Below are 15,283 nucleotides of genomic sequence, written 5' to 3'. Positions count from 1 at the left end.
GCATCACTGGAAATGCTCTGGGAGCTGGCAGGACGCTGACCGCCCACCCACCAGGCACACCAGCACTGAGTCTGGTCATCTCCTGGGCCCCCAGGGAGTGGAGAGAACCAGCAGACTGGCCCATCAGACAGCGTCTCTGTATTTACAGATAAAGGTCACCGTTCAAAGCTTCTGCCAGCAATTCTACCCACAAGACAAAATAGGATGGTCTGGTTTCCACCACTAACTGGTGGAAAAGGTGAAATTCTCTGCCTGTTTTCCGTACACCCATTTCCATTTCATGCCACCACACAAGAGTAATCAAACAGTCTGCAACGCTGTGTTTCTCAAGAACAAACATACACACTACATACTTAACCAGTTGCGTATTACTAAATATTTAAGAGCACAAAACAGAATTATCACCTTTCCCCACTCTCTCAAACATCAAATAACCAGGTAACAAATTACTGCAATAAGCCTGACTACGGGATAACCTCATCTCTTCACAAAAACACAAGGAAAAAGTGAGGTTTCAAAAGAAATATCCCTCAGATTGAAAACAAGTGGCCATTCGAAAGTGACCACGCACCTTTCCTCTGAGGCAACACGCTATGAAGGACGAGTCTGGTGTCGGTGCCAAACGCCACGGGTAATATTCATTACAAATACATATTCTCAAAATGCTTAGAATGAACATCATAAATCTTACTTAATGCAGCCATATTTGAAAGTCAAATTAAAATCGTGCCTAGCCTGAACTCTTTATGTTAAACAAACCTTTGCAGTAGAGATTAAATAACAATAATTACACGAGTCAGAATATTTCAACAAAAAAGAGACGTGTAAAAATATTTATTTGCACAGATTTTGTTGTTGTTAAGGGGAAGCTCATTTAAATTAGGTTCCCCATAAAAATGTAAATTCTGTACAGCTGAAATATTTATGCTTATCAACATGATACTCTGAAAGTAGAACTCTTAACAATATATACCCCAGACACCATGCACTATTTGTGGAGAAAATACTCAACAAGCTGCCTTGTCAAATTTTAAATTCTAATGCTTCTTTTGAGTAAACAAAAAAGCCAAGCAAACTAAAAAAGGATTGGGAGGCTCTCCATGACTTAGAATGTCCACAAAGAAACTGAAACCACTCAACAGGGCTTCATCTCACCATTTATGTTCTCAGCTACATGGGAAATCTTCTTAAGTTTCAGAAATAGAAACACCTCTGTTCCTTAACATTACAAGAGACTAGCAAGCTAAAGATGACACTATTATTATTATTATTATTATTATTATTATTATTATGAGCAGTTAACTGCCTGTTCACAACACCGGCCCGCTAACGGAAATCTTCTTCCCACTGACATCTGGATGTCAAATCTGAGACGTCTTCAAACCAAAGCACAGACGCACTAGCCGGGAGGTAGCCCCGGCCCCAGCATCAGATCCCTAAAAGTCAGCACTAGAGATGACTAAAGACCTCCGAACCTTGGAAATCTCTCTCCCAGGTGTTACCATAAAGTACCACAAATGAAAAACAACAATCTGGAGAAAAACAAGGAACTCATCACATTCCCCAATTGCCACACTGGTGTCTTACTGGTAAGCTTGAAGGTCTCTCTTGTTGCAGCAAGTTCAAGTCTTCATGGTTTGGTTTTCCGGGGGCCAGAGGAGGTTGAGACCTGGCTCCGTAGCCTTCTTGAGACATGTCCTAAATAAACACAAACACAAAAGCAAAGCACTCCATTAATATCTCCATGAACCACAAGCTGCTTCAGCAGTCAGAAGGAAGCACAAAGACTCAGCTAAGATTACCAACTGATGCCGTTTTTAAGTAGATGCAGAAACAACTATCATTTAACATGTTGTTGGCATTATGTGCTGTCGAGTCACCTGTGACTCACAGAGACCCTCTATACAACAGCTCTAAACCCGGCTCTATCCTGTGCCAATCTCATTGTCTCTGACACACACCTACCCCTATTAGCCCAGACACTGAGTCAATCCATCTTATCAAGGGTCTTCCTCTCTTGCGCTGTCCCTTCACCCTCCCAAACATGACGTCCCTTTCGAAGGACTGACTGGTCCCTCCTTGCAACATGTCCAAAGTATGTCAGACGGAGCTTCAGAATCCTTGCCGCAAAGGGGGCAACCTGGTTTCGCCCTCTCTAGGATAAACCTGTTCGTTCTCTTAGCCATCCATGGTATATTCAACACTCTTCTTCAACACCGGAGCTCAAAGGTATCAATTTTTAAAATAATAAATAACTGAATAGTGACCCTTCCATAGTAAAAATACATAAACTCCATGCATAAATACATTACCAGTTCACTCTGCGGCCATACAGGCCATGTGTGAAGCGTGGGTTCCTCAAGTGGGTAAACAACCAGGCAACAAAAGGGGAAGAGGAAGCTGACCACAGCCAAACTCTAAACCAGATGTGTATTTTATGATTTAATTCCTATTTTGGCTTGAATCGCCTTTAAGGTTACCTCTAAGAAAGGATAAAATAATTAATGAAAACTTCATTATGAACTGACATTCAATATATACTCTTGATAACTTAAAAACAACATAAAATATTATGAAGTTGAGCGAATCCTCGGCTTTGTACCAAACTATAAAAAACACGGCTCTCAAACCCTGTGTGTCCACAGGGCAGTTTCAAGAGAACCTTAAGAAAAGACCGGGCAGCAGCGAGGAATAAAATGTGACCCCCAAGACCACGCTGACCATCAGCACAGTTTTTCTGAAATCTTCTTGTTTTCCTGAAGGTGTTATTCTCTGTGTGTTCAATATTATATTGAAACATTTACATTATTCTACCAGCATACCACACAAGCCCGCTTTCACGATCTCTCCAAAATACTGAGGAACAGTGATGTAAGTCGGAGGACTGACGTGTGCCTGATTCAGGCAAGGTTTTTCAGTAACTTACAACACATCTGAGAGCTGGAAAATGAATAAGGATGATAGGGGAACTGTGCTTTTGAATGATTTCATTGGAGAAGAATACTTAATATGCCATGGACTGCCAAAATAACAAACAAGGTGTGTGTTGGAAAAAGTGCAGCCAGAATGCTCCTTGGAAGGAAGGCTGGAGAACCTTGGACTCACATACTGTGGGGATGTTGTTTCCTTGGAAAGGGACATGGAGCTTAGAAAGGTAGAGGGGTGAGTGCAAAAGGGCAACAACCTCAACAAGACGGACTGACACAGTGATCAGGACAATGGGCTCAAGTGTGTCCGAGACAATGAGGGTGGCACAGGAGAGCGCCGGCTTCAGATCTGTGGTTTATACAGTTGCTGTGAGTTGTCTTTGACGTGAAGGTACCAAGCGTATTGAGGTGCCCGCAAGCACCTGCCCACTGTGGGTTCTAATTGGTTAACTAGGTGTGTCCACTTCTAACTTCTACCAACCATCTACCGAGTCCATGTTCAGGGGCAGGACGCAACACGAAATGCTTATTACAGCAGAAGTCTGGCGGTCAAAGTGGAAGAACCAGTTTCTAGCTGTAGAGAGCAAGAGGGAAAAGACAACGGAGGGCAAAGTATTACACTTCAAAATAAAATTCTTTCACTCTCTCGTCTTCAAATATCAGTCACAATTATATACAAGTTCTGCTTCTTCTAGTAAACTGTTAAAATGTCACTTTAGAAAATGAATGTTTATTATTGAAGGCCTATAAAAGGTGCCTCCTGCCCCATCTCTTTCTCTCACAGTGTACCGACACCAAGAAACGTCGGCCCAGGAGTGGAGCTGCACACAAGGCGTGCACTTGCTGGATCCCACCAACTGAATGAAGGGCGCTGGGCAGAGGCTCACTGCCACTGCACAGCCCTTCTTCCCTAAGAGACTTCCAAAAACATTTGACAAAAAGCCCCACTCGCTGCAATGCCCAATGCCCACCACTAGGTTCTGGTGTCCAGGTCTTTTTTAACTACAGGTGAGGAATTCAGGGAGCAGGAAAGAGCATGGCACCAAGGGACACCGAAAATACATGGGATCAAGGAACACGAAAAGGTGGCCACCAGCAGAAAGGCACAAACAGGCTGAAAGAAGCAGCTGCCAGAAGATGGTGCACACGTCCACCCCCAGGACTCCTTTCAAGCCTACTTGTCACAGGACCCCCCGCTGAGGCCACTGCAGGATTAGGACACAGATTTCACTTGCAACAGGGCACAGGCCCCCCATTCAGCAGGCTTTGTCCTGTAATAAAACCCACAAAGGTTCAGGACAGCTTCACAAAGGGTGGACAAATGGGCAGCTTCAGCCCAGTGCATGTGGGGTACATGCAGCCAGGGAGGGAGTATGCAATAAAATTTCAGACAGAACACACCAACATACGGTGTGCACACAGCGGGGGAGGGTCAGGATACACGGACACACACAGCCAGGAGGGACAGGACACAGGGACACACGGTGTACACACAGCTGGGGAGGGTCAGGACACAGGGACACACAGTACACGCACAGCCGAAGAGAGTCAGGACACAGGGACACACAGTGAGCACACATCCAGGGAGAGTCAGGACACGGTGACACATGGTACACACAGAGCCAGGGAGGGTCAGGACACAGGGACACACAATGTACACAGTGCTGGGGAGGATGTGCAACAAACTGACCGGACACAGTGACACAGTGCACACACAGAGGGGTGTGTGTGCATGTGTGTGCATGTCCACAGTAAATTCATCAGGGCACAGTGACTCTTAACTTCCCTCTCATTTCATCTCTGGAGCCAAATGAATGGCTTTTTTTCTTTCAGAGAGTTGGTAAAAGACCATCCCTCCAAAGTCAGTAACATTACTGCTGTTGTTACGTACTATAGAGTTGGAAATCCAACTCACTGCTGGCCCTCCGGCAGGTTTTCAGAGGCAGCAAATCACACAGGAGGAGACTGTCTACCTTTCTCCATGGAGCAGCTGGCGGACCAGACCCACACAACTTTGGGCTGGCAGTGGGATTCCTTGACCACTAGGCCACCAGAGTCCCTGACCGAGCCGGTAGTGCTCCAGTTTCATCTTCAGAAAACATCAGATCAAAACCACGATCGGCGTCTTAGTCATGGCAGCATGAACACTGAAGGAAAGGGGTAACCTCCAGGCCACGTCGTGAAAGCAAAATTGAAAATGGAAAACATTTCCAGGGTATAAATTGAAAAGATACACAATGAAAAAGACTGAAATTATGACCTCCTTCCCACAAAAGTAAATCCTGCCCAGCGCCTGCCTCTCTTTGCAGTGTTTAACTGTCTTACAAGGATAAATGTGAATGGAAACACTTTCTCTTTTAAACACATCTGAAACATTTTCTTTAAATGTTTCATTTGTCTCTTAACACTCCATCCCATAACTCACTTTCTATCTGCACTGAAGCCCTCCTTCCTCTCTGAGAGCGGCTGGTGGATTTGAACCGGCAGAGGTACATGCACAGCCTCTGGGAAAGCAGTGCAGCTCGCTACCGACTGCGCCACCACAACATCCCGTGTGCTCCTCAGGAGGTCTATTCTTTTTAGTAAACAAGAAATGATAAACTACATTATCTTCCATGAATCCGAATACAAGGCACCTCTCTCTCTCCCACATCCCTCAAGGTCACAGCAGCTGCAGCAGGTCCCCACGCTGACGGACAAGAACATCCTGCCTTCTGGGGTGATGCTCTCTGAAGGCCCCTCAAGTGGTTCTCTCTGCATGCTCACCTCTGAAGAGTCAATGTGTCTGTCCCTCAGATCTTAACTCCCCTGCCCCATACAAACAAACAAACACACACACACCCCTGACCACCCCCCCCCCCCAAATCCTCAGTTCACACCCACACCTTCTAACTGCTCCTCTCACACCTCTACCTCAAGGCACAGCCACCTGCATGGTATCAGGGAAGGACTCTAACTGCCAGGGTGCTGCTCAGAAAAGAGGTGAGTCTATCTTCTGTGACGTTGGCATGTTGTCAGAAGGGCCAGTCCCTGGGGATGGACATCATGCGGCGTCAGCAAACTATGGCCCTCAGCGAGCTGGGCTGCCATGGGACCTCAGCCTGGCAGAGACGGTGAGGAAGGGTCTCCTATTGTGCACAGAGTCACAGCGAGCTAGAGATGGTGCCGCCCACCGGCCCTATCACGCTGCCTCCTTCTCCTTCTCCTCCTCCTCGGTGGCCTCACCTGCCCAGCAGCTTCAGTAACCACTGCTTCCTTCCCTAACAAGTCCACATGTGACCAAATCCAAAGTCAATGTCAAATCCACCACTTTCCCCTCACCCCTCCTACCAGCGCTGTGCCCAGGCCACAGTAAACCAGCCTGAAACAGCGTGGATGTAGGGTCCTGTGGCCCACACCTGGCCTCTCGGTACCTATGGAATAAAGGCCACCATGCCTGCTTGGCGCCCCTGTACTCTTAAGAACACCCCACTGTCATTACTGCTTCCCTCTGACTGTCCCCAGGATCCAGCAACCATCAGGCCCAGCACCGAGCCATGTCACTGGTCCCACACAGCCACACGGGCACCGTGCCCAGGTCAGGCCATCAGCAGTGGGTGCCTTCAGCCCCTCAGTCAGCCAGGATGAGACCAGTTCTTTGCACCCCTGGGGCAATCTCCTTCTGTAACAACCTCAATCCAAGATGGGTCTCACTCTTCCAACCCCACATACCCACACATTCATCATAAGGAACACAGGACACTGCATCTTCTCTCTGCATGTCCCAGCCTCGGTTCACAGCTGCTCCGAGGGAGAGACCCTGTCCTGTGGATGCTACAGCCCAGCATCCGGCAGACGCCGTAATGAGTGGATCGCTCCGGAGAGCTGACACTGAGAATCAGACACGGCAACACAAAAATAGACGTACGAGGACAAACACACAACGCCGAACAAAACCTGGGCTCTTGTCCAAGAATATTTATCACGCTAACAGCTCTACTGCCTCGGAGCAATGTGCTAAAGACACACTGTGCCGTGGGTTACTGGCAAAAAAGACGATTGCAGACGAATTCTGTAAATAATCCACGACACAAGAGGAGGGAAGGGAGGGACCATGAGGCGAGCAGTCGTGGTTGCCACAGACGGGAGGTCACCACGGTATCCGGGGCCTCGTATGGACAGCACACCCGGGACTGGACCCAACAACTACAAACCACAGCAGGACCGTCGAGTGACAAGGAATGAAAAGGACTGAGGCACAGACCCCAGCTGACCTCTGCACTTCAGCACTGGGTTGCTGGGCTTTTTACACATTTTCACATTTCATCATTAACAACGTGTAAAGGCAAAAATGAAAATTTGAAGAAAGGAGACAGGTACTTGGCAGAGAGAGAGCGAGAGTTAGCAAGGACAAGTGAAGTTGCTGGGATTTCAGTTTACTTGGATCACAATTATCACCTATGTGAACAGTGGTCAGGGAATGAAAACACATATTGCAATTCCAGCGATTGAAAAGAGATGGTTAAGGACCTGTAACAGGCTGACTTAATAGGGACAGGGATTCAAACCAGTCAACAGCAAAAAGCAAACAGAAACATGTGATGTGTCAGAAAGACTACCGCAAATTTGAAGCCAAGGATACACACACACACACACACACACATAGAAAATTATATATATATAGATGTGTGTGTGGCAATTGTATTATGTTTATATTTATTTTCTAAAGTCTTTTCTCCTTTTGAGATATCTACTAGAATATTTATAGAACAAAGGATGCAATGTCTGGGATTCAATTCAAACAAGTAACATGGTGAGAGATGGGTAGGTAGGGAAGACCAGAGCGACAGATGAAAGATCTGGGAACAACCTGTTGAAAAATACCAAGTGGGTGCACACCCTTAACACAATGCTTTAGCTTATGTTTAAAATTTTCCACCAAGCAGGGTTAACGATGGAGAGACAAGTGCAGGAATCCAGAAGTGGCTGGGGATGAGGATATGGTGGGACTCTCTCTAGCTTCTCTCTTAGAAATACAAGAACTTTCTGGTTGGTCCCCTCCAGGGAAATGTTAAGTAAACATGGTCTTTTCATGTTTGGCATTCTCTCACCTCTTCCCACCCCTAACCTCCCCTCCCTCACCCCTAAGCTCGGTCCATTACTTAATCCCCATAAGTCTGACCACCCCATAAATCTTCCTTTAATCTCAATGAAAAAAGCCCACCCAGCCTGTCCTTCCTGCCATTTATTCCCTAGATCTCCAGTGTAAACCCGCCGTCACTGCTGACTCACTGGTGCTTTTCCATCTCATCTCTCGATCAAGCTGTCTTGATCAGCTCAAGCTATCTTCCTCGTCTATATTCGGCACAATAATCCTCATTTCAGTATAATCTCAAAAGGCCAAGATCCTTATTTCCTGATTCTAAGGCACCTTTTCTGCCCACAGAGCTCTGTGAAGACCATGCATTTTTCCAGCAGACACACTCTAGCTGCAACTCCAACTTCACTCTTGATTAGCCGTGGGACAGTATTGCTCAAGTTCACTCCAGGGGCCACACTTGACTGAGTCAAGGGTCTGAAGACCAAGTTCATGAGCTGGTGCAACACAGGGTAATGGTGTTCCATGATCAGGGGCTGTCTGGTGTTCTGTTTCTATCACTATTGGTACTGGTTACAGATCAAATCTCTATCATTAACATATCATTAATATCACATGCAAGCAAAATACTGCTGATGGTCATTTAAAAATGGCTGAAACTGTAGGGAACTGCCAGAAGCTCAAGCTGGATTTAGAAGATGCCATGGCACTGCTGATGTCAGACCCTGGCTGAAAGGAAAGAACACCAAGCAAATGTCTATTTGTGTTTTATGGCTATGCAATGGCATTATACTGTGTAGATCATAACAAATTATGGCTAACATTGAGAAGAATGGGAATTCTTAATTGTGCTTATGAGAAACTTACATGTAGACCAAGAAGCTGTTGTGCAAACAGAGCGAGGGAATACACTTGTTGTTGTTATTGTTATGTGCCGTCGAGTAGCTTGCAACTCATAGCGACCTTATGTACAACAGCCCTAAACTCCGCTCTGTCCTGTGACAATCACACTGTCTCTGACACTCCCATCCCGATTACCCTAGTCACTGAATCAATCCACCTCATAGAGGGCGTTCCCCTCCTGCACTGTCCCTCCACCCTCCCAAGCATGATGTCCCTCCCCAAGGACCTGTCCCTCCTTACAACATGTCCAAAGTATGTCAGACGAAGCCTCAGAATCCTTGCCTCCAAGGAGCAGCCTGGTTTAACCCTCTCCAGGATGACTGTTTTCTTAGCAGTCCATGGTACTCTCAATACTCTTCTCCAGCACCACAGCTCAAAGGCATCAATTCTCCTTCTATCCTCCCTAGTCATTGTCCAATTCTCTGAACATAACAAGTGACTGCAAAGACCATGGCCTGTATCAGACATGGTTTAAAATTAACAAAGTTGTGCGTCAAGGCTGTACCCTTCCCCCATATCTGTTTAATCTGTATGCTAAGCATATTCGAGGACTTGGACTCTATGAAGAATATAGCATCAGAAGTGGAGGAAGACTCACCAATACACATTGGTATACAGATGACATAATCCTGCTTGATGAAAGTGAGAAGGACTTGAAGCACTTACAGCAAAAGATGAAATACTGCAGCTTTCAATATAGATTGCATTTCAACATCAAGAAAAAAAAATTTCTCACCACTGGACTGATAAGCAATATCATGAGAGACAGAAAAGACTGAAACTGTCAATGACTACATCTTACTTGGATCCATAATCAATACACTTGGCATCAGCAATCAAGAGATCAGGAGATGTATTGCACTGGGAAACTCTGAAGTCAGGGTTTTCTCCAAATGACTGAGGAGAAATGATGTCAGTTTGAGGACTTCATGTGCCTGATTCAGACCCTGGTCTTTCCGATCACTTGCTATGCATCTAAGAGCTGGATAATGAATAAGGATGACAGAAGAATAATAGATGCCTTTGAGCTGTGGTGTTGGAAGTACTGAATATCCCACGGATGGTCAAGAGAATAAACAGATACGTCGTGGAGAAGGTACAACCAGAGTGTTCCTTGAAGAGAAAGATGGTGAAGTTTCATCTCACAGACTTTGGGCATGGTATTAGGAGAGGTTATTCTTTGGAGAGGGACATCATGCTTGTAAAGGGACTATCAGAAAAAAGAAGCCTTTCAACCACGTGGATTGAAACAGTGACTACAGCTATGAGGCCAAGTGTGTCAGAGTTGGTGAGAATACATAGGGTAGGACAGCGTTCACATATGTTGTGCATGAGGGCACTATGAGTTGTAGCAACAACAAAGGATCAAGTGGAGACTCCTCAAAACTCATGCTAAAGTCCTTATTGCTATACCTGGTAGAATTAGATATTTCCTGATAGGCTAATGATGTCATGCCAGAGTGAGGTCTTATAAAAAAGAGAGAAAAGACGCAAAGATATGTAATAGGGAAAAGACGAAAAGGCAGAAACCAAGAGAAGACATACCCACCTGCAAGTGCCATGAGCCTCAGAACGCCTATAGTCACCAACATGAAGGGACCTCCTCTGTATCCAAAGTCCTGATCCGTGATAGGGATTTTTTTTTTGCATCCAAACCGTAAGACAATAGACAACTGCTCATTGAAGCCAGCACCTGTGGTATTTTTTGTTACAGCAGCACTAGCTAAGACAGTCCTATTCCTTACCTGTTGAGGACAAGGCTAAATGACATTCATTCTCTGCATTTCCCTTGCAACTTTCTATTCTCCAGCTCTAAAATCTATTATCTTAGATAAAAATCACATGACCAAACTCAGATGCTTTTTCCCCTGCTACTAATCCCATAGGTATTGGATGGATCAACTGCCTAACCCAATCTACAGTATTTTCAACCACCCTGTGGACATGTTAAACCTGCAAAATGAGTAAGAAAATAAAAGAACTGATGAGTTTGCATTACAATGTTAGAGAAGAACATTAAATATATCATGGACAGTCAGAAGAATGACAAACATCGGCCCTGAAAGAATGCTCCTCAGAAGTGAGGGTGATGGAACTTTATTGAATATCCTTTGGATATTTTATCAGGAGAGATCAATCCTTGAGAAGAACAGCATCTAAAGTATGTTGCAGTTTTTGTTGTGAACCCTCAGGTCAGAAATGACTCACAGCTGACCCTCCAGCAGGTTTTCAGAGACAATAAACTGTACAGGGGAAGACTGCTCACGTTTTACCTGAGGAGAAGCTGGGAGATTTGAACTGTGTACCTTTAGGTTGGTAATGCAACTCCTAATCACTGTTGTTAAGTGCCGTTGAGTCATAGACGACTCATAACAACCCTATGAACAGAAGACCTGATCGCTTGTATAATTTTCATCATTTCTCCAAGTTCATAGGGTTTCTGGAGGCAAGCTATTTCAGAAGTGGATGCCACTCCTGCTTTCAAGTTTGTTTTAATCGGGGAGCTCCACCCAAACACTGTCCACCAGGGGTAACCATTCTCGCATTTGGCTCATCAGTGTCAACAGTGTTCAGCATCACAGCAACTGTGAGTTACCTCTGTACAGCAAATGGACAGACCAGCGCTACACCACTTAGAAGAATGTTTGACCAAAACCAATTGAAAATAGGCCTGAGGGTCACAGATTAAAATCACCCACCTTTGGCTTGGCAACATCACTTTCTATCCACTTGGCCAACAAAGCTCTCTTGTTCTTGTTGTTAAGTGCTGTTGAATTGTAGACGACTCTTAGCGACCCTATGAACGAAAAGACCTGAACACTTGTAGAATTTGCATCGTTTCTCCAAGTTCATAGTTTCCAAAGGAAAGCTATTTCGGAAGTGGATGCCACACCTGCTTCTTAACCACTAACCTCCCTTATAAAGTGAAGTCCCTCAATGAGATGGACTACAATGTTGTTGTTGTTAAATGCCGTCGAGTCGATTGAGACTCATAGCGACCCTATGTACAACAGCCCTAAATTCTGTTCTGTCCTGTGCCAATCTCATTGTCTCCGACACACTCATCCGATTACGCATGATGTCCTTCTCCAAGGACCGGTCTCTCCTTACAACATGACCAAAGTATGTCAGACGAAGCCTCAGAGTGCTTGCCTCCAAGGAGAAGTCTGGTTTAACCCTCTCCAAGATGAATCTGTTTGTTTTCTTGGCAGTCCATGGTACATTCAATACTCTTCTCCAACACCACAGCTCAAAGGCATCAATTCTCCTTCTATCCGCCCTAGTCATTGTCCAGCTCTCTGATGCATAACATGTAATTACAAAGACCATAGCCTGTATCAGATGCACCTTAGTCTCCAGATAGCAGTCCATGGTACATTCAATACTCTTCTCCAACACCACAGCTCAAAGGCATCAATTCTCCTTCTATCCGCCCTAGTCATTGTCCAGCTCTCTGATGCATAACATGTAATTACAAAGACCATAGCCTGTATCAGATGCACCTTAGTCTCCAGAGAGACCGTTGCTCTTCAGTACTTTGGAGAGGTCCCTAACAGCAGAATTTCCCATCACAATATGTCTTTTAATTTCCTGGCTGCTGGTGCCAAGAGTGTTGACCATGGAGCCAAGCAAACTAAAGCTGTGAACAATCTCAATCTCTTCACTATCCATCCTGATGCTGCCAATTGGTCCAGTAGTGAGAATCTTTGTCTTCTTGACATTGAGCCTCAGTCCATATTGAAGGCGGGTTCAAATAAACCTAGCCCCCAGCTATGAGGATGGCAGACGAGAGAGCAGTGTTTCTGCTGTACACAGATACAGGGCTATGACATATATGCATTCATGAGGCTAGACACCTAACACTGTTGTTTTCTACAATTCTAAGAGATAATTATTTCTGGATTTCTTTAAACTGTTCTAGAAAAAGAACAGGCTTATGTTCAGTAACTAGTGATGCATCCTCGCAAAGGTGTCTCAGCAGCGGCCTTCTCACTGCTGGATGCCTTCCATCAACAAGGTCATCACACATGACTCAGCATTAAAGGAGGCTGCAGCAGGGGCAGCATCCGAGTATGCAGGAAGAATGAACCCAGAGCGACTCCAGGGTCAAGCCCAGCTCCAGGAGCCGGGACCTCCTGGGCAGGTCAAGGCCAGTTCCTAGAGGCAGCCACAGGCGCACCTCAGAACATCCCAAGTTCAGCTCCTGACCACAGCAAGAAAGCAAACATTGCAGAGAAAGTGCACTTTTTGTTTAAGCACAACAAAGTTATGTGTACATGAGACTTAAGTCTCTTTCTTAAATTTGCCATAGCATTATGAAAAGAGCCTCAAAATGAATTTTTGAAAATGACAAAATGTGACACAGAGACATGAAGTGAACATATCATGTTAGAAAAATGGCGCCAAGAGACTCGCTCATCACAGGGTTGCCACAAACCTTTAAACTGCTGAAAAACCACCCTTAATGGTCGAGCGCAATAAAGCAAAGTACAGTAAAACTAGGTGTGCCTGTACCTCGGCACTGAAGACGTGGGACAAACCTGGCATTTTGTTTTCATTTCATAATAATTTCTTCCTAAAAGACAAGTGAGTCTATGGTCAGAATGGACGCCACATCATTGCCTGAAACACCGCCACTGAAATACCAAAGAGGAATTATGAAGATAAAGATAAAAAAATCTAAGGACGAGAGTAATCAAGATTTTTAATAGCTCCATTTTAATAAGCTCATGAAGCTAAATGAACCACAGTTAATGTTTAGCTATCCTTGCCTTTATAGGGCGGAAGTGGTATGTATGATATAAAGGGTTTTCGTGTTTTTTTTTTTTTTAAAAAACCCTATAATTATAGGACATAAAAGTATCCCAGCTCCATCACTTATTACCAAAAGAATTACTTCCTCAGCAATAAAACCACGATAGAGACCTGCCTCCCAAAGTTGTATTTATGATTGAGAAATTACCTTTAAGTAACTTAGCACTGTGTCATACACAAATGAAGTATGTAATAACTGTCAACTACTGTTAACTTATAGTGGTTGAAAATGCATTAAAAATGAGAATGTAAACTTTAACTGAACTGCTAGGACTTAATCCCACAGTAATCATGTGACAATCGATGACAAAGATGACAATAACAATATAGCAGCTAACCATTATATGGCTTTTACTACTGACTGCGAAGCAAAAGGCCAGCAGTTCAAACCCAGCAACCCCTCTGTGGGAGAGTGAAGAAGCCTTCTCCCTGCAGGGCCATTTTCAGCTCAGGAAGTCTGATGGAGGCTGGCCACCGGAGGATTCAGATCAAGGAATTGGTTTGGTTTTTGAGTTTCAAAGAACTTCTTCATGAAATAAATTCTTTTGATCATCAATTTTTAACCAATGCAGAAACTGAGGCAGGGAGGTTGAGTAACTTGCCCAGGTCACCCGTTAGTCAGTGGTTCGGGGGGGGGGGGGGGGATGTGGCACTGTGTCCCTAACTCCATAGTCTGTGTCATCTAATGACCTTCCAACTCCACTTGGCCAGGTGAACCTAAAAAATCCAAACCCACAGCTACAGGCAATAAAACTGAGTTTGTGAGGCTGCAGATCTTATTGTGAGGAGACGGCCCATCTTTCTTCTGTGCAGTGGGTGGTGGACCCAGAACTCTCATTAACAGCCCAACAGGCAACGCACCAAGTCAGCAAGGCTCTGAAAGCCTCGAAGCCATCCCAGAACAAGACAATGGCAACAACAGCGGGGTCAGGCAGTGCAGTGATTGTGTGGGCAGTACCGACTGGACAGCCTCTTCTTCTGTCGTCACAGGGCTGCCAGGAGTTAGAACTGACTCAAGCGACACCTCACAACCACCACCACCCGAAAGCTGATGAATCAATCAAGAGGGAGCTAGGGACCACACCTGCTCGGGACGTCTGCCTCAAGATAGTATTTTCACTAGAGAGAAGAGCGCAGCTGTTCCCCCTACCAAAAAAGAGATCAAGGATCCATGTGTCTACAATACCAAGTATTGACGGTGTACCATGAGTAAGGTCTTTAATGATACAGGAGTTCTAGTGGGACTCTAGTCAAAGCATTCAGTTAACTGAAAGCTCTCTGGTTCAAAGCCACCTACCACTTCACAGGAGAATGATGGAGGCAGCCCGCTTCTATAAACATAAGCACCCTGGAAACCTTCCAGGGCAGCTCTCCTCTGTCCTACAGGCCAGGCTGTGAGTCGGTAACAGTTAACATGGTAACAGTGGGCTTGGTGATGAAATGAGTTGGCCTGGTCCTCACAACTCCTCCTGTGGATGGAAGTGGTGCTAAGCAGTCTACCGCCGGTACTGGAGGCCTCACACTCAGCCTCCCGCCTGTACTGGAGGCCTCACACTCAGCC

At 45.3% G+C, this 15,283-nt stretch overlaps 1 protein-coding gene across 1 annotated transcript in view; it reads right to left on the bottom strand.

Moving 5' to 3' along the window:
• Nucleotides 1-15,283, bottom strand: part of ARID1B (AT rich interactive domain 1B (SWI1-like)) — a 528,266-nt gene that overhangs the window by 315,688 nt on the left and 197,295 nt on the right. The window contains exon 4 of the mRNA XM_006882755.1: nucleotides 1,588-1,698. Coding sequence (XP_006882817.1) covers nucleotides 1,588-1,698 — 111 coding nt within the window. The remainder of the gene's footprint in view (nucleotides 1-1,587; nucleotides 1,699-15,283) is intronic.

The sequence above is a fragment of the Elephantulus edwardii genome, unplaced genomic scaffold (genome assembly GCF_000299155.1).
Source record: "Elephantulus edwardii isolate Elephantulus edwardi_28Jun2011 unplaced genomic scaffold, EleEdw1.0 scaffold00024, whole genome shotgun sequence".
Taxonomy (NCBI): domain Eukaryota; kingdom Metazoa; phylum Chordata; class Mammalia; order Macroscelidea; family Macroscelididae; genus Elephantulus; species Elephantulus edwardii.
The sequence above is the reverse complement of the archived record's forward strand: the minus strand, read 5'-3'. Positions and strand labels throughout refer to the sequence as shown.